Source organism: Gopherus evgoodei, chromosome 11 (genome assembly GCF_007399415.2).
Source record: "Gopherus evgoodei ecotype Sinaloan lineage chromosome 11, rGopEvg1_v1.p, whole genome shotgun sequence".
Classification (NCBI taxonomy): domain Eukaryota; kingdom Metazoa; phylum Chordata; order Testudines; family Testudinidae; genus Gopherus; species Gopherus evgoodei.
In genome coordinates, this window is record NC_044332.1 from 20267397 (window position 1) to 20287233 (window position 19837).

At 40.6% G+C, this 19837-nt stretch overlaps 1 protein-coding gene across 1 annotated transcript in view; it reads right to left on the reverse strand.

Annotated features, from left to right (window-relative positions):
• CARF (calcium responsive transcription factor) overlaps window positions 1-19754 on the reverse strand; it is a 50984-nt gene extending 31230 nt beyond the window's left edge. Inside the window, 6 exon segments of the mRNA XM_030580056.1 lie at window positions 994-1078; window positions 2917-3046; window positions 6517-6637; window positions 11679-11903; window positions 13626-13747; window positions 19627-19754. Coding sequence (XP_030435916.1) covers window positions 994-1078; window positions 2917-3046; window positions 6517-6637; window positions 11679-11903; window positions 13626-13736 — 672 coding nt within the window. The 5' untranslated portion in view covers window positions 13737-13747; window positions 19627-19754.
• Window positions 19755-19837: the final 83 nt, after the last annotated feature.

The following is a 19837-nucleotide window of genomic DNA, read 5'->3' on the forward strand; positions in this document are numbered from 1 at the left end:
GATAAATAAGGTCTTATCTGTGTTTTTTAATTAGTTTACAGATTATTTGAAGGTGTGCACAGAGAGGAATTTTAAATTGCTCAGAAATTTAAAATCAATTGATGTCTACACGTGTCAGCAGCATCACATTTAGCCACAAGGTGACATTTCTGCAATCAGACATTTGACAGCTTAAGAATATGTAGTTCTCAGATTTAAAAGCTGCTGATTCCTGGTTAAAATGGCATGCTAGGTGGAAAGTTTAATTTAAACTGACTATGTAAATTCTGTGGCATTTATCATGGTGCAATGCTTGCACTATATCAATGGAAATAAAATCATTTTATGGATTTTTTTTTTAAATAACTAAGGGTAGGAAGGGGACCAGTCTGGTTTATAAATCTAAAGAATTTTCTATAACAAAATTAGCTGCATATGGGAAAGCTAAAGGAAAAAATATTCACTTCAAGGAAGAAAAATAATTGATAATATGAGAAAAATCCTTTGATGAATGAGAGAAACAAGTACATATTGTGGTATCTGGGATAGAATACTATTAAGTAAAGTTGTGTGATTTTATTAAAATATAAATGCCCTTCTGAAATATTGATATTATGATACCTTTACTCTCGTAGACTAAGGGTCTGATCCTGCAGCCAGGCATGGACCCTTACTCTCAGTAGCAATCCCACTGAATTCAATTCCTGTAAGACTACTCATGAAAGTAAAGTTACAGGCACAGTTGAAGGCTTGGGCCCCACGAAAGAAATTATCCAATTAATGGATTGTTAAATGCAATCAAATGAAGCAGTGTCTTAGTACAAACCACTGAGGTTTGCACAACACCCAAGAATGGCTATAAAGCACTTCCACTTTTTAAAAAAGTGGTAGACTTTTTTTTTTTAATAGCACTGTGAAATTTAAAATGCAAATAATCTACATAACTAAAATTTTTATCCTGTGAGTTTCTTAATCTAGATGAACGGAGTATAATTACAATTGTTTGCAGCCCACCTCGCAGTTCCTGAGACGACGGGCCCACGTAGGAGTGTTTGGGGGCAGCGGCTGGAGAGGGACTGGAAAAAGGTCTTCCACTACCCTGAAAAATAATGCAATAAACATATAGACAGATAATCAAGAGGGACATCAAATCCAAAGTAAAGCCAATATTTGATTCCCTTTGTCAATATCCTTGTATTATGACTGCAAATAACTGTTAGTGTCAAACTGTGGATATGGTAACAACACCTGTAAGTGACAATTATCTTTGAATTTTTTCATAAGTTTCTATTCTCAACATGACTCACAATGACTGTAAAACTTCACACAATGCCATGTTTTAAAACGCCATTCTCTGGCTTCTGTATTCTCCTATTTAGTTGGGTCACCTAATTCAGCAAAGCACTTAAAGAAGAGACCTGAGCACTTAAGAACAGACCTGAGGAAGAGCTCTGTATAGCTCCAAGGTTTGTCTCTCTCAGCAACAGAAGCTGGTTCAATAAAAGATTTACCTATCCACATTGTTCTACCACAAAGCTCTTAAGCACATACTTCAAATACAAGCCATATAGCTTCCTGACAAAAATCACGGCTAGAACACTGTTAAAACAGACTGGTGGAGTTTGTTAAAGATTCCAGTATACAAGGAAGTCCATGGTAGAATTCTGGAGCCTACACTGACATCAAATACATGTTAAATGTTACTTGTTTTCAAATACAGCAATTCTTAAATTATTGAAAACAGCTACCAAAAAGTGCTTCAAGTGAGCATAATGGAGTCCCTACACAAAGGGTCACATTTTGTTTCTAACTCCCTAATTCCATCAGGATCTATCTACCATTTCAACACCCATGTAAATCACCTACTGCCAACTCAAAGAGCCCTAACATCCAGCTACAGATCTGTTTGGCTTTCAGGACATTTATTTTCCTGCATAACATCTCCAAAAACTTACATTCAAACATCTATTCACAAAACGTTTTTACTACATTTTAGAGACATCTTCAATATAGTCAGTTTGCAAAACAACATTATGCTGCAGTGATAATGACCTAACGTTTTCTTTCCCACCAAATCCTAATGTAAGAAGGGAGGCTCACCAAAGAGGGCACACACAAAAGAAAAGGTCAAAATTACAATTTGTAGAGATTTTCTCTTTTTAAAATCAAAATTAATTATATGAAAAGAAATCCTAATTTATTCTCAACTAAAAGCACAAGAAACATAGTATTGCCGTATTGAAACCAAAAGGATATAAGAAAAAAAGTGAGAGCATAGCTTATTTCTAATTTTAAGAAATTGTGCTGCATTAATATATTTTTCAAAGGTCAACTATAGGAAAACTCTGTTAGCAAAGATTTCTACACAGAGTTCTCAGAAGAAACCCAATGAGTTTCCCCCTGAACATCAGCTGAAATAGGGCTTTCCCATTGACACCAACAGCCTCTCCGTGCCTAACTGACTGAGTTCTCTCAAATTCCATTTTAAGATTCAGCTCTTCTCTTTGGCCTATAATTCCTAACAAACAGCCTCCCTCCCACAATGCAAATACAAAAAACTTTACTCGGCTTCACGATTTCCCTATGCTCAGTCACTTTCAGATCTCATTTACACCAGTATTAATCTGGAGTAATTTCAATATTTAAATGGAATTATTCTAAATGTACACCAATAGGAAATCAGAATACATCCCACTGTCTCTGGAATTTAGATATTTTACCCCTCTTTTCAGGGCTGTGGCACATCTATAGTTGTTCCCTGCATGATATATTGCAGCCTACAATATGTCATTCAATAGTATTTACAGACTACAACCACTTGTGGAGAGGTCTATTAAAATTTTGTAATAACAATTACAAAAATGAACTGAAATTGATGATATGACTAATTGTATGTGTCTGTAGTGCAAAGTGATATTTGATTTGCTCTTTACTTACCTGGTTGTTGTCTTTTTGGACATGGTGAGAGATGATTGGGGATGAAGTATGTAACTGCTTGCACTGTCTGCGATAGCAGCCACTGCTACTGTCTGCAAGTTCCCGTCACTGTGTTTCTCTTCTGAAACATCTTTGGGGGGGAAAAAAAACACACCACCCTCCTGTTTAATAACTGCACAAAGAACGGGGAAATGACAAGTTATAATTTATTGTGATCTTTTGGAAAAGCAAGCATTTTTGCACATGAAATAAAGGAATAGAGTGGATGGCAGATTACAGAGAAATTAAATAATTATGAATGAATAATGATCATTTATAAAATGCAGGAATATGCATGCAAATACATCATTGATGTTACACTGTTTCATCTTTGTAACTCTACTACTATACAGAAATCATTCACATAGAAAGGCCTGAGGATGTTTGTTAATGAGTATCTCTTTAGGAAATTCTGAGCAGCAGAACTTGTCTCTGAAATTTGGGGTAAACAGATAAAGCCTCGTGTTCAGTTAAACTTACAAGCGAACAATCAAATTTTTGAAATTCCACTAGGTTGCCTAAATTGTTCTTAAGAAAACAGCAAGCTTATCTGCACAAGCAATGGTGTGTTTCATTGCACCTTACTGTGTGCTTAAAATGTATTCTTGATATAGCAAGGGTGAAATCCTCCTGGCCCCAAGAAATCAATGGCAAAATACTAATTTTTCTTCAATGAATACCCTAAGTACTCAGTGTATGTGGCTTCAGAGTAGATTTTTTTTTTAATTTCCATTGTCTTCATTGTTCTTTGGATCAGGCTCATAATGTAAAAGCACACTTTTGGCATCATTTACTGTTTTGACATGAGTTACCTCACTTTTATAAATTTAAACAATATAACAATAATTTCAAACTGGCAGTACCTGGTAACCAACGAAGCAGTCAGATTTGTCTGACTCAGCATAAACATTAATACTTTTTTCCCAGTAGAAAGTATTAAAGTAGATGTTATACATTTTTAAGTGTAACATTTTTAAGTGTAACATCCCAAATTATGTCTCAATTTGGAAACATAATAAAATCCTTTTAAAATTAAAAGAAAATACTGCATTTTTGAAAACCCCAAACATGTAATTACGTACTGTTTTTCTCTGTTCTAGCAGACTACATTGCAAAAGACAAACAAAATAAAGAGCACACCATCAAGCCCCAAGGATCCAGCTTCTGAAGGTTTCTTTGTGTTTCAAATAATGCTTGAGGGGTAGGCTGGTGACACTTTTTTTAAAAAAAGGTCTGCCATAGGAAAGTTTCTTGAAAGTTGAGACTCCAGTGAAAGTCACTTTTCAAATGGAGGACTATTTTTTAAAAAGTCAAAATCAATGCTATGTACTGTAATTTAAATGTACTGTTCTCATAGACTAGCTAAAGAGTATAGACTGCTATCTACTTAACACAAAATTCAGATACATTTGGAAATGTACAGTGTTAAAGTTAGGAGGGGAGGCTCTCTGAGTATTTGCTTGCACAGAGGAAGGCTGGGCTAGTGGGTTCAGGCATCAGCGTGGGACTTGGATATGTGCATTCAATTTCCTGCTCCACCGCAGATTTTCTGTGAGACACTGGGCAAGTCATTTGCCCTCTCAGTGTTCTGCATTACTCCTCTGCAAAATGGGGATAATAGCACTGACCTCCCTCCTTCCCTCCCTGGGTTTCTGTGAAATGCTTTGAGAACAACTGATGAAAAGCCCCATATTATTAATTATAAGCTTAAATAAAACTAGTAAAATGAAGATAATTTCATACACAGAGCTATCGAGACAGACTCATTGGCTGCGGACATCTGCTTCAAATGGTACAGTCAAGAGAACAGAACGCACAGGAAATAACATTCCAAAATCTTGACTAAAAAAAGTCATTATTCCCCAAAGCTATTTATTCATTACTGGCAACTTCATCTGCTTATTCCTGTGGGAATGATGCTGAGAGCGCCTCCATAGATTTTATTGTTACCGGGTATGGGGTTCCTCACTGATTTTTCACTGATTTTTTAGATTATGGGACTGAGCCAAAGCCCTCTGAAGTTAAAGGAGACTTTCCATTTACTAAAGTGGGCCTTGAAGCAGGCCTTATATGTGGACCACAGATATTTGTTCCTTCAGAGAAGGAGGAGAAGCCCCTAACTGCATAGATAGACAGGAATACTCAAATTTGGTGACATACAATGTACCTGAGGAAAGTGAAAGATAGACATGGAATCTATTTTGGCTCTACCTAGGGTGACCAGATGAGAGGAACAAAATATCGAAACACATGGGGGGTGGGGGCGTTCGCGGTGCTGGTGGAGGAAAAAAATGGAGTGCCACCGACAGAGCAAAAAAAACAAAACAAATAAAACCCAACACAACCTCGGTCGGGATGCAGGACAAAGAACTAAATATCAGGAGAGTCCCAATTTTATTGGGGCATCTGGTCACCCTAGTTCTGCGAATCCCCACTGAAGTTTATGGGATGGCATGGGATGTAAACCAGGGCAGAATTTCACCCTCAATATCTCCACTTACCCATACTACATCTCAAATGGGCATAATATGTAATACTTATTTCACAAGGATCTTGTCCCAACTTAAATAATGTTTGTAAAGTGCATGGTGATCTTCAGATGAACAGTGCTGTAAATGCAAATACCGTAAACACTCGTTCATAAGTCACATTTTTTAGCAAAAAAAGGGAAACACCAGAGAAGGGGATCGGCTTATGGACAAGTATAGAGAGGGAGAGGTGGGACACAGCCCCTTCCCCCAACAGAGGGAGCAAGGAGAGGCAGCACAGCCAGCAGAGCCAGAAGGGAAGAGACGGGGCCAGAGTGTCTCCGCTTCTGGCCACGCTGCTCTCCCCACAGCCTCCAAGCAGCTGCAGCTCCAGCTCCAGGGCTGGCAGGCTGCAGCCATGCTGCTCGGTCCCGCCCCCACGAGCAGGCTGTGGCTGCACCGCTCAGCCCACCGGAGCACCCTGTGGCAATGCTGCTCAGCCCAGCCCGCCAGAGCAGGCTGCGGCCACGCTGCCCAGCCTGCCAGAGCAGCTCCAGCCAGGTAAGCGACATCCAGATAAGGTGGGAAGGGATGAGGTGGGGGTCCCGGGCTAGGGGTGGGGTCATGTGGGGGGTGGTCACAGGGGTTACTCCCCTGACCCCCAGCTTCTCCCCCCAAAAAATTTCCTCACCAGTTGTTGTCCTGGCCCATCAAGGTAAGCAGCTGGTGTGCTGGGACACTTTGTTTACTTAGGTTTACCTCCGTGCCTGAGGACGCTCAACATAAACAAACCATCTCGGCCCACCAGAAGCTTATCCTGACGGCCCAAGAGCTAAAGTTTGCTGACCCCTGAATTACAGGGTCATCTTATGAATGGATTATAAAATTTTTTCATTTTTACTCATCCATCTTGGGGGGGGGGGGGTCAGCTTATAAATGAACCAATCTATGATCAAGTATATACGGTATTTAGTATTATATCTACAATATTAATTGAAGAAAAGGGGAAATAAAGAATTCATAAAGATGGATCATTTGATTTGTGTTTGGCCACAAGAACAGACAACTCTCAAGTCCTATAGGTAAAACTCACCCTGCATGCTGGTGACATCCAGAAGTTGCCCTTGAGGAATAATCACTTGTGCCATTCCTGGCTGAGTCGAAGGAATTACATGTAGCACCTGTCCGTGTTCTGACTGGCTGGCAACAATCATCTATTAAAATAAGAATAAAAAATACTCTGTAATACTAACTATATAGCATGATGTGGTTAAACAGTTTTCAGTGGCATTAGCATGTTTTGGTTACTACTAGAATAATAACTACACCGCTACCTCGATATAATGCCATCCGATATAACACGAATTTGGATATAACGCGGTAAAGCAGTGCTCTGGGGGGGCGGAACTGTGCACTCCGGTGGATCAAAGCAAGTTCAATATAGCACAGTTTCACCTATAACATGGTAAGATTTTTTGGCTCCCAAGGACAGTGTTATATTGATGTAGAGGTGTACTTTCAAATTGTTTTACATTTGCAGAGTAATTTGATTTTGCAGCATGAGAAATTTGAGGATTTATGATGGAAGACAGTCTACTTTAGCATTCTAAAATACAGTATTTGTCATTGATTTCTAACTGCTCAATCCCTTTTAAAAACTTAACATTTATTAAGCCAAAAATAGAGAGAAGCAATTGTGATTTTGTTCTGACATCCAAACAGGCTTGTTTGAAACTCTGAACACTGCAACCAGCTCTACTGAAAAGGTTTTTTAAAAAGTGTATTCACTATCTGAAACAGAAAATCATTACTGTTTCCCTAAATTAAAGTTAGAGTCACTTGTGAGGCATTGTTATATGCAAATTAATCAGGGGAAGAATGGTAGAAGGGGTATATTATTGGCTGACTTACTGCTGATGCCGTACGTGACATTGCACTCCATATGCTTTCTGAAAATATGCTTGGAATGTGAATATAATGTAACTGGAATATACTTCATGCAAAAGTTTTCTTGTAAGGTATCAATACAAAGCTTATAATCTACTGAGTGTGTTCATCCTATTTGTATGAATGTATCATTCTTGAATCTGAACCTAGAAATATAAAGTATTACTCTGAAGTTCTATTGTAATTATGCAGAGTGTGGGCCATTAATGGTGGTTTAGAATCTGGATGGCTTCCATTGACCAGGACAATTGGTTGTAAATGGGTCTGTTTACTTGTAAGCCTTGTGTTCCTGGGAGTCAGGCCGGAAAGAATGGAGGCTTGGGGGGGGTCTCACAGGACATGTGACCATGTCACCTGGTACTGGAATCCATCTTAAAACTGGTGCTTTTCCATTTAGAAGGAAGGTTGGGAATCCAAAGAGACAAAAGATTCTCGCTTTGTGCCAAAAATATAAAAGGGAGTGGAACAGAACAAAGGGGGCTGAAGTCATGAGAAAACTCCTAGTTACCACCTGAGCTGGAATTAACAAGAACTGTACCAGGGGAAATGATTGGGCCCAGACTAAGGAGAAGTCTAGTCTGTGAAAGAAGCTTATTGGAACATCTCTGCATGTGAGATTTACCCTGTATTTAGTTTCTTAAATGTATTAGGCTTAGATGTGCGTGTTTTGTTTTATTTTGATTGGTAACTTACTTTGTTCTGTCTGTTATTACTTGAAACCACTTAAATCCTACTTTTTATACTTAATAAAATCACTTTTGTTTATTAATTAGCCCAGAGTAAGTGATTAATACTTGGGTGAGCAAACAGCTGTGCATCTCTCTCTATCAGTGTTACAGAGGGCAGATAATTTATGAGTTTACCATGTATAAGATTTATATAGCTAAGCAGTTTTTGGTTAAAGTCTTCAGCTCTGGGGGCGTGGACCAGACCAGGGTCTGTGTTGCAGCAGACTAGCATGTCTGGCTCAACAAGGCAGGTTCTAAGCCCCAAGCTGGCAGTGAAAAACAGGCTCTATGGTAGTTTCAGCACATCAGCTAACAGTCCCAAGGGCTGTCACGATGGCGTAGTCAACCAGGATCTGTGCACAGTTGATTGCTTTGAGACACTGGTAGTGATTTTAAGTGAATCTTAAGTGTGCTGGCTGGAGAACAGACAAAGTGATTACTGGTTTGTTATTTTCCATTTGCTTATTTCGGGTAAGAGAAATAGGGACAGAAAAGTAAGCAAATAAGTAAGAGCAAAGATGAGAAGAAGCTAGAACTACACAGGCTGCAAATTGCCCAGGAAGGCTGAACACTGGGCGCTGGGAAAGTCCCTGTTAACTAAGAAGCCCCTGAGCTGAGCGGATTTCAGTTTCAGTGAACTGCAGTGAGATGTGGCCCAACCTCTGGGTCTGTGCTGAAGCTGACTGGACTGTCTAATTCAGCAAGACAGGAGTGGAGGGATGCCTGTTCTGGCAGGAGGGTTGTTCTCTGTGGTATCCCAGCTCATAGAGCAAATGGAAATTGACGCGCAATTTGCCCAGGAAAAGGCTGCCATGAAGGCAGAAGCAGCCAAACAAAGGGCTGCACACCAGCAAGCACTGGACTTAAAACACAAAAAGACTGAAGCACAGAAAGATGCTCAAAAGAGAACTGGGTAGCAAATGCCCTGTCCAAAAAAACGGAATTTTAGATGTACTACCTCCGCCATGGACAATGTCGCTGGCAGTAAGTTCAGGAGGAAGGTGTGACATTGCACTCCATACGCTTTCTGAAAATATGCTTGGAACGTGAATATAATGTAACTGGAATATGCTTCATGCAAAAGGTCTCTATAAACTTTGTAATGATACCGTACAAATCTACTGAGTGTGTTCACAATTCCCAACATTCAACAAAATTGGCTCAGAGGGTAGCAATAGAGAGACAAGGAGGAAAGAGTAAGCAGTAAAGGGGAGAAAGAATGGGAGCATTGAGGACTGTTCCCACTGTGGCCTGGTCTACACTACATGTTTAAACTGATTTTAGCAGCGTTAAACCTATTTAACGCTGCACCCGTCCACACTACGAGGCCCTTTATATCGATATAAAGGGCTCTTTAAACTGGTTTCTGTACTCCTCCCCGACGAGAGGAGTAGCGCTGAAATCGGTATTACCATATCGGATTAGGGTTAGTGTGGCCGCAAATCGATGGTATTGGTCTCCGGGCGGTATCCCACAGTGCACCATTGTGACTGCTCTGGACAGCAATCCGAACTCGGATGCACTGGCCAGGTAAACAGGAAAAGCCCCGTGAACTTTTGAATTTCATTTCCTGTTTGCCCAGCATGGAGTGCTGATCAGCATGAGTGGCGATGCAGTCCCAAATCCAAAAAGAGCTCCAGCATGGGCCATACGGGAGATACTGGATCTGATCGCTGTATGGGGAGACAAATCTGTTCTATCACAGCTCCGTTACAGAAGATGAAATGAGAAAGCATTTGAAAAAATCTCCAGGCTATGATAGACAGAGGCCACAGCACAGTGCTGTGTGACAAGCATAATGGAAAGCCAAAGAATCAAATGGACGCTCATGGAAGGATGGAGGGGGTACTGAGGACTCCAGCTATTCCAGTCCCCAAAAAGTATTTGCATTCTTGGCTGAGCTCCCAATGCCTGTAGGGTCAAACACATTGTTCGGGGTGTTTCAGGGTATATGTCATCAATTTACCCCTCACCCCCCATGAAAGAAAAGGGAAAAAAATCGTTTCTTGACTTTTTTATATGTCACCCTATGTCTACTGCATGCTGCTGGTAGATGCGGTGCTGTGGCAATGAATAGCAGCATCCTCTCCCCTCCCCTCCCCTCCCCGGTGGCAGACAGTACAATATGACTGCTATCCATCGTCATCATCAGCCCGTGAGTGTTCCTGGCTGGCCTCAGGTGAGGTCGGCCGGGGGCGCCTGGGTAAAAATAGGAATGATTCCTGGTCATTCCTGGTAGATGGTACAGAACGGCTGGTAACCGTCCTCATCATAGCAACTGGGGGCTGAGTTCCATCAGCCCCTCCCCCCTCCCCTTTCATGTCTAAAGAAAAGATTCTGTACTGCCTGGACTATCATAGCAGCTGGAGGCTGCCTCCCCATCATTTTATCTCCTAAAAAGTCAGTATTTCTTATTCCTGCATTCTTTATTACTTCATCACACAAATGGGAGATACTCCCACGGTAGCCCAGAAAGATTGGGGGAGAAAGGAATCAACGGGTGGGGTTGTTGCAGGGGCACCCCCCGTGAATGGCATACAGCTCATCATTTCTGCGGGATCTGACATGGAGCGGCTGTGCTCTCTGGTTCTCTAGTACATTTGCCCCATATTCTAGGCAGGACTGACTATTTTTAGGTAAATCATAAAGGGGGGATTGACTCAGGGAGTGATTCCCATTTTTGTCTTTGCGCCCCCGGCTGACCTCAGCTAAAGCCAGCCAGGAGCACCCATGACAGTAGCAGACGGTACAGAATGACTGATAACCGTCCTCTCATCGCCAATTTACAATGGCACAGCAGACGATACAGAACGACTGGTAACCATCTCTGCTACCTTACAATGGCAAATGAATGCTGCTGTGTAGCACTGCAGTACCGCCTGTCAGAGGCATCCAGTACACATACGGTGATAGTGACAAAATGCAAAACGGGCTCCATGGTTGCCATGCTATGGCATCTGCCAGAGCAATCCAGGGAAAAAGGGCGCGAAATGATTGTCTGCCATTGCTTTCATGGAGGAAGGAATAAGTGACGACATTTACCCAGAATCACCCGCAACCCTGTTTTGCACCATCATGTATTGGGATCTCAACCCAGAATTCCAATGGGCAGGGGAGACTGCGGGAACTATGGGATAGCTACCCACAGTGCAACGCTCAGGGAAATCGACGCTAGCCTTGGTACATGGACGCACACCGCCGAATTAACGTGCTTAGTGTGGCTGCGTGCATTCAACTTTATACAATCTGTTTTACAAAACCAGTTTGTGTAAAATCGGAATAATCCCGTAGAGCAGACATACCCTGTGAGATGGTCTATACAGTTTGAGAATATGATGGAAACACATTAGATTTTTATGAATTAAAGTCAGTAATGGCTTAACTCAGGATCTGGAGACCTGAGCAGAGGCAACTGAGAACTAAGAGAATAAACTGAGAATAAACCACTCTGAGAAGAATCATCTTGTTCCCAGAGTCTGAAACATTTTTATACAGAAACGCTAAACCACTTCAGGACATTGTCCTTAACACTGTTCCCCTTTTGTGAGCTCAGCAGGTGTGTGGTTTTATATGTACTTACCATCTGTGTACTGGAATCCCCCAGTGACTGTAGTTCATAGAGAGGCTGGCCATTCTGGTCTACTAGATGGAACTCTTCTGTGGAAAGAGGCTGAGCCTGGGATAGCTGCACTGGTGTATTCGATGACACAGACGAATTGTCTGAAACATGCACTGCGATGGGCAAGACTGCTGAAGAGTCATTCTGTTCAAATGATGGATCCCTGGAATCCATGCAGGTTAGATGCTTTTACAGGGAAAAACAGTGAAATATACTTTAATCTTAGTATCGACTTGTTATTTCTATTTTAAATAATAATTTAAATATATTTTATACATTACTTGCCACGTTTCATTCTCATAGGGAACTTCCCCCCCCAAGTGTTCAAGTGTCTATTGGCTAGTGATTTTATTTTCTGTTCCTGCTTCCATGATGAAAATATTATTTTCTGCCTCCTAAAATAATCAACCTCTGCTACGATGAAGCAAAACCACTTGTACCCAAGACTTGCTTCCAAAAATAGTTACATTTCAAAATAACATGCTTGGATCCACCAACAATACTTAAAACCAAATAAGAGGGCAAAGGTTTAAAAGGAAGGGGGGGAGGGGAAAATGAGCTAATATATTTTTTTAAATCTCTATAAATTTTTTAATTAAAATTGCTTAAAAATCTGTAAATATGCTACTTGAGTCTCAAATCAATACTTTTTCATTTTTGTTTGTCAATAGAACCACAACATAGAAATTGACACAGTATCTTTGTCAAATTTTTTATACAAATATGAAGCATGGAGGTAGTACAAAAAGATAATACAATGCATAAGCTCCATATGGCAAGACTGAGAATCAATGGGCTATGTAAACATCTCACCAAACCTGTCAAACTTGGTCTAGGGTTATAGCGCATTCCATTTTCGTTTGGCAGCTACCAGCTGAAGCTAGGAAGCTTCTGCACTATTAGCAATCTGGGTACACTCAGAAACAATACTAGACTGAAGGAAAAATATGTATAAGAACTCCAAAGTAGACAGTTTTCTTGTAAGAAATACCCGTATGATGGGGTGTTTTAATGTCATCTGAACAACCTAAAAAGAAGAGTGGACTTTGCTTAACTTCTTCCAGAAATCATACATTCATTATTTTCTGAACCTTTATGACCTAATCACTAGTACAACAGAAAGTTTGTTAATGATGAATTCTAATAACTGGAAAAATGTTTCTAAGTTCTATATGCAGGTCAGAAACTGGCCACATAGCATGAAAAATCTAGTACCCATTGTTGTACTTTCAGTAGATAAAAGAATTGTGGCTTGGGGCCTATAAATAAATTAGAGTAACAGCAATGAATTCATGGAACTATTTGTTTTAAGATACATCGTATGGTACAGGGTACACGATCACATTGCCAAAATAATTATTTTAAATTGTAAAATTAACTAAGAAACACATATGTATGTTGTCTGGATTAAAGACATTTTGATTAGAAATAGATAACTACAGCCAAAATTCTCATACCTCAGTACCTAAAGTTAGACTCCTACATCAAAATGTGCACAAATATATGCAGCCTGATGTTCATAAGTGCTGAATACCTGAAGCTCTCACTCATTTCAATGAGTATTTCCTTCAGTGAAAGAAAATTTTTCAATAATTTTTAAAATTAAAAAAGTTCATACAAATACACCCATTGAAAGAAACTAAGTGTTTTTAAGTGATTTTCTAGCTTTGCTATCAGAATGCAAACTGATGAGAATCACGCCAGATATTCACTCATTCCAAATTAATCTGTATTAGAAATCAATGTAAAGACAGTAGCATATGTTGTGTAAAGCCATTGTGAAATAATGAGAGAAAAACAGATTGCTTATTGATGTGCACGGTAAACAGATTATTATGTTGTAGACTTTTCACAGAGGATAGAAAGAAACCAGCTTCAAACACAGTCATGTCCCAACTAATCTCTCACCTGAAACACTTGGTCATCTGTTTCTGACTCTGCTGTACTATTACAGTTGACTACCAGTAAGTCATTAGATGTTTCCATGCTGACGTCATGGTCAACTCCATTTTCTTCCATTACAGGGCGGCCTGGAAAAGTCACAGTACATCCAGGATGTACTTTTACCTCATCCTATAGGTCACTACATTTATTTTTTATTATTTTAAAATGTAGATCTTATGAACTTCGGCAAAGCCTCATCCCATTTTAAATCAATGGCAAACCTCCCATCGACTTCCATGAGACTGTGATATAGCCCTGCTTCATAAGGTGGCAAAACCTGACATATCTTTATTCAGTTCTCACCCAAGAAAAATGTCAATTGATTTCTACAGGATCATGGATAGGCTCTTACCTCAAAAAGTTTTGCTTAAGTAAGACTGGCAGATTTTGATCCATTGTTTGTGCACATATGTAGTTTTATACAAAAAGTGACAATATACATTTATATAATTAATGCCTTTCATCCAGAGGGATCATGAAAGCACTCTATAAAAATTTTACTAATGGATTTTTTACAATGAACATACAAGAATTGCTTCACCCATCTCTGACACGCAGCCAACTCTGAAGTGAAACAACTATTTTAGAGTAATACTTAACAACAGTGTCAGAATGAAGGCAAACATCTATTCTGTTAATTTACCAGGGGCATTTTTAGGCAGGAAGAGTGCAGTTACCCAAACTGGAATTTGGCCAGGACCATGGAATGTACAGAAAAAGTGCCAGAGGCTTTTAGAACTTCATTTGTACCTCTAATTCCACAGAAGGCACCCCCAGCACCAGTTTCCCCAGAACACAACATTCAAGCACACAAAGTGATACCTACCACTTTCTGCAGGACCTACGTTTTGCCTGGATTGAGCATTTTTTATCTTATGCAATGATCGATAGAACACCCAGTGAGTTAATTCATTACATATGTTAAAGTGTACCACACACCATGAAATATACATGGCATAAAACAAGGCCATCTTTATAGAAGACATTTTAATTTTGGTATCCTGATTTTTCCCAGAGTTTTTTCCTCAAATAATTTTCTTTTAATAAGAAAAAGTATTCCACGGTTATTTAGCTTGCATATTGTACAAACTTTACACATTCGATCAGTTTCACCAGCGCGGCTGATAAATTGCTGTAACTGGACCTATTTGGCTTTGCCTTTCAGCCTCTATTTCCTTCATCAGCAGAGCTTCCAAATTCCATCGGGTTAGCTGGTAAATTTTTTGAACAGAAACATTCAGCCTGTGGAGCACACAAGTTCGTTTGGCTAAGCCACACGAGATGGATGGAAAAGGAAAGCCTGACTTATTTGGCTTTTGGAGCAAAGTGAATCATCTTTCAGAGATAAATTCTTCCAATGCATTTGAACAACATTCCAACTTCAAACATCTCTCTAAATTTATTTAACCTAGCTTCATCAAACTTGGATTTTTTTTAAATTCTCAATTACTATACAAAATGACAGGTTCCTAATTTCTAGTATCTGCCATGTTTAAACCAGGTCACAGAGGGAAGCATTTTTCCCCCTCAACACACTCCCATACCTCCAAAATATTTGAAAACAGTTAGCTTAAACTTTCAAAATAATTTCACTTATGGGGCTGAGACCAAATATGGAAAGTTTCAGCCACAGATACTAAGGATGTCAAGAGCAACAGAAAACAGTGAATGTAAAATTGAATTTTATTAGTAAATGTATTATTAATCTCTCTAATAAAAATAGTAAAATAGGGTATTTTAGTCTAAGCAATAGAATTTAGCCTTTTGAGAAAAATTAAGTGCACTGACTGCAAAATGGCTTTCCACAGATGTAATTTTAATCTCATTTAGGAGTAAATAAATATTTAATAATAGATTACAAAATAATAGTTGCTATTATGTTCTTCAAATCAGACAGTTCAGTTATACACATGATGAAGATTTTGTCTGGGTCAACTAGTATACCCAAATAACTCCCAATCCCTTTGACGCAGCATTTACAAATCTGGAATAAAGCTTTCAAATATCTGGATTCTTTAAAATATATCTGGATTATTTAATACATATTTATTTTTTATTATAAATTTTACAGAATGTTGAGAATGAAGTTCTATTTTCATATTGGTTCCTCTATCGGCCTTTTTGTGTGAGTATGAATGAATTTAATGTTTCTGTAGTGCTAGATTGAAAGCAGAGCTCTCTGCAGGTGTGTCAGATAGGTACTGCACAAACGTTTGCTGTACCCTGCCAATAGGCCTCAGCTCCAACTTGTAGGGGTAAAAGTTTATAGCCAACAGCTATGTCTACAGTATGAAATTTAAGATGTACCACTGTTGCTATCACTGGTTCAGTTCTTTAGATACAAATACTGGCAAGTGGAAGCATGAGCATAGGCAAGGTGTTGACTGGCATCAGCGTTTTAAACACTGAGAAATATATATCTGTTCTGAGAAGGGTTACACAACATGAGACTTAAAATAATAGCTACCACCTAGAATCCAGTTGTACGCTAGTTCTCCCAGTTGGCAGTGAAGCTGAACCACTGTAGCTTTGATGACACTTTTTAGTGAAGGGGAAAAAAAGCCTAGGGTACACAGAGACAATGCCCGTTCAGTCCTTTATTACTCTGATGAGACTATGTTCACCAATAGCAGTGGTTCTTTTAGTAATGTGCTGTATGTTCTTGCCAACTACTTTGAGATCAGCAAACTTATATTGCGTAGGACACCAAACTCTAGAGAGGGACTGGGAACCAGCAAGATGGAGATGAATTTTTTCCTCTTTACAGCCCAGTTAACCCTCAGCAAACTACAGCTGTGAGACCAGTATTGTAACACACTATCCAATATTTTTATAAGAAGCTCTTACTGTAGTCAGAACACTACTTTTAAATATTTTATGATAGGTTTATTAATTTTTTTCAACCAGAATATTTTAAAATGTATTTTGTGTATTTTCTTTTTTCCAACACTTTAGAAATATATATGACATTTTTAGGTATCAATAGAAACAGTAACCTGAGCAAAGTAAGCAGTGGTTCCCAATGAGTGGCAGTTCCAGACTGAAGTGACTTTAAATTCTCTTACCAAGTCTTGCTCCTGTTTTCCACAGATCTATTATTGTGAGGCCTCCTACTGAAGGCAGTGAAAGAGTGGTCCCTAAATACAGATGAGAGCACTAAGATTTAGAACTGAACTTCTAATTATTCTCATGACTACAGTATTTTAGTTATAGAAGAAAACTAAGTCGCAAAAGGGACAGGTTATTCCACTGCTCTGGCAGATAAGCATGCTTTGCCTAAGAAGCATACACTGAAAAAACAGAAGGGGATTTGGAAAAATACAAAGACACTTCTTGAAATCTGTACCTGGAGTAATACAAAGGTACAATCAAATTTGATATGTGCAATTTCATATTTTCTGGTACCAGTAAGAGAAGTTATGATGAGTAAATACCTTACTGTTGATCTTATTTCCATCTTACGATAGAAAAAAAAAAAAGAGTTTAAAGAAGTTAGTTATGTCTAGGGACCTACCAAAATCACGGCCACGAAAAACTGGTCTTTTGTGGTCTTTTACCCTATACTATACAGATTTCACAGGGGAGACCAATGTTTTGCAAATTTGGGTCTAGACCCAAAAGGGAGTTGCAGGGGGGTCACTAGGTTATTTTAGGGAGGTAATGGTATTGCCACCCTTACTTCTGCGCTGACTTCAGAGCTGAACAGCCAGAGAGCACTGGCTGCTGGCCAGGCACACAGCTCTGAAGGCAGCGCCCCACCAGCAGCAGTGCAGAAGTATGAGTGGCAATACCATACCCTGCCACCTTGCTGCTGCCTTCAGAGCTGGGCAACCAGACAGTGGCAGCTACTGACTAAGGGCCCAGCTCTGCAGGCAGCAGCATAGACGTAAGGGTGGCAAATACCAAACCATGCCATCCTTACTTCTGCGCTACTGCTGGTGGCAGCTCTGCCTTCAGAGCTGGGCTCCTGGCCAGCAGCCGCTGCTCTCCATCTGCTCAGCTCTGAAAGCAGTGCCTCCACGAGCAGCAGTGCAGAAGCAAGCGTAGTAGTACTGCAACACCCCCACCAAAAAAACCTTTTTGGATCAGGACCCCCTACAATTACAACACTGTGAAATTTCAGATTTAAAAATAACTGAAATCATGAAATTTATGATTTTTAGAATCACATAACTATGAAATTGACCAAAATGGACGATGAATTTGGTAGGGCCCTAGTTATGTCATACTCAAGGAATCAATAGCAATATTGTCCCCAATTTTCCATGAAAATAGTGCTGAGTTAGGAGAAACAGTTTGAAACAGTCACACAGCCTCGATGCAGTTAAATGCCCCTTCAAAAGAAGCGCGTTTTATGAGACATTTCTACATCAACTAAATCATTAATAATGGTACCGGTGAGAATAAAGTAATTGAGCATATTCAATAGTCATGGCTTCTTGTATGAAAATGAGTTACACTGGCCACACACATATTTGTAACATATGACCTAAAATTTTCTTAATCTTTGTTGTGAGGGGAGCTAAGAAAGACTCAGAAACTGCTGACCCAGTTACATAGTGCCTTTCATTTTATTTCTATAAACTATAGAAATTATTCAGTAGGCTTTTTAAAAAATTGTGGAAAAGCTATTGCTTAGTGTCTTTCTGCAATTATTAATTAGGTGTACATATTACAGGTATAAAAACCAACAAAAAAGCATTTACATCAATTACACTTGCAAGATATCGATTTTTTAAAAAGGTGTTTCTGAAGAAAGCATATAAATCTTACTAATTTAAAACATCAAGACAACCCTTCCCTCTCTATCAGGTTAACCATAGAACCACCACACATTATAAACAGATACAGCTACTCACTTATAGCGAGGCCATAACTAAGGAATCAAACAGATGCAAGGTAAACATCTTTTTCCAAAATACTGAATTCACTTATAAGTACAGTACTTTTTTAAAATCCACTACATTTGATTTTAATAAAACTTTATTTTTAGATGTTATGTTACATGAACATTAAGGTTCACCAAAACACATCAGTAAATCATCAACAGTGAACAAGTACATGAAACATACCCAAAACTTATACACTGGTAACTCAGTACCTCATAGAGAACTGTACAGGATGTGTGCATACATTTTATATGCATACATCCAAGAGGCTGTCTCCCCAATTCTACCAGCATAATTTGTAGAGGGAAATGTTAAAGAATGATGAATGAACCTGTAAATGTCTCATTGACATATACAGCAAAAGCCTTCTGCTACAAAAGGAAGAAGACAGTGGGATCTAGGCTTGATACCCAATCTTCCATCTCCCCATGGGCCTTAACCTGAACCTTTAATCTCTCTCCCCACCCCCACCCCAGAAGTACAGTAGGTCACGACCTGACTCCAGGAGGCGAAGCAGGTCCTGTCCAGAGCGCCCCGTCCTCGACTGGCAGCGGGTCCTTCCTAACTACCCCTCTCCCGTCCCCTCACTGGGGGGGGGGCAGCGGGTCCTGCCCTGACCCCCGCTCCCCACACTGGGGGGGCAGCGGGTCCTGCCCTGACCCCCGCTCCCCACACTGGGGGGGCAGCAGTCCCCTCTGCCCTCCCCTGTCCGTCCCCACACTGAGGGGCTGCGGGCCGGGTCCATCCCCCCCAGGCGGGGGCGAGGCAGGGCAGCGGCTCTACCTCTCCTCACGCCGCGCGGCGAGCAGCGCCGGCGGCCGCCCTGCCAGAACCTCCCGGGGGCAGAAGCAGGCGCCCGCCATGTTGGCCCCGCAGAACAATAGCCCTGGGGGGCTACCCCCCTCCTCCGCGGCGGCGCCGCCCCACAGCCCCCGGCAGGTCTGGGAGCCAGAACGCTCCGCGCGCGGTGGGGGTGGGGAGGGCAGACTGGGCGCGGCTCCTCCCGCCTCGGCTGCCGCGAACCCTACAGGGGAGTCAGGGAAGCGGAGAGAAAATTCAGAACGAGTCTACTCAACCTCGTCTTGGTTCTCGCAGGCACCACCATGGAGACAGCCGTACAGCGCAGGCGCAGCAACGCACTCCCTGCAGTGTGATCTGGTCCCCACAGACCACCGTACAACCCGGAAATAGTGGCCCCAAATGCCCTTACTGAAGTTTACAGGTTGCACGGGGAAGAAATCGCCACCCTGCTGTGAGGCGGCGCATGGCACATTGGAAGTTGTGGCC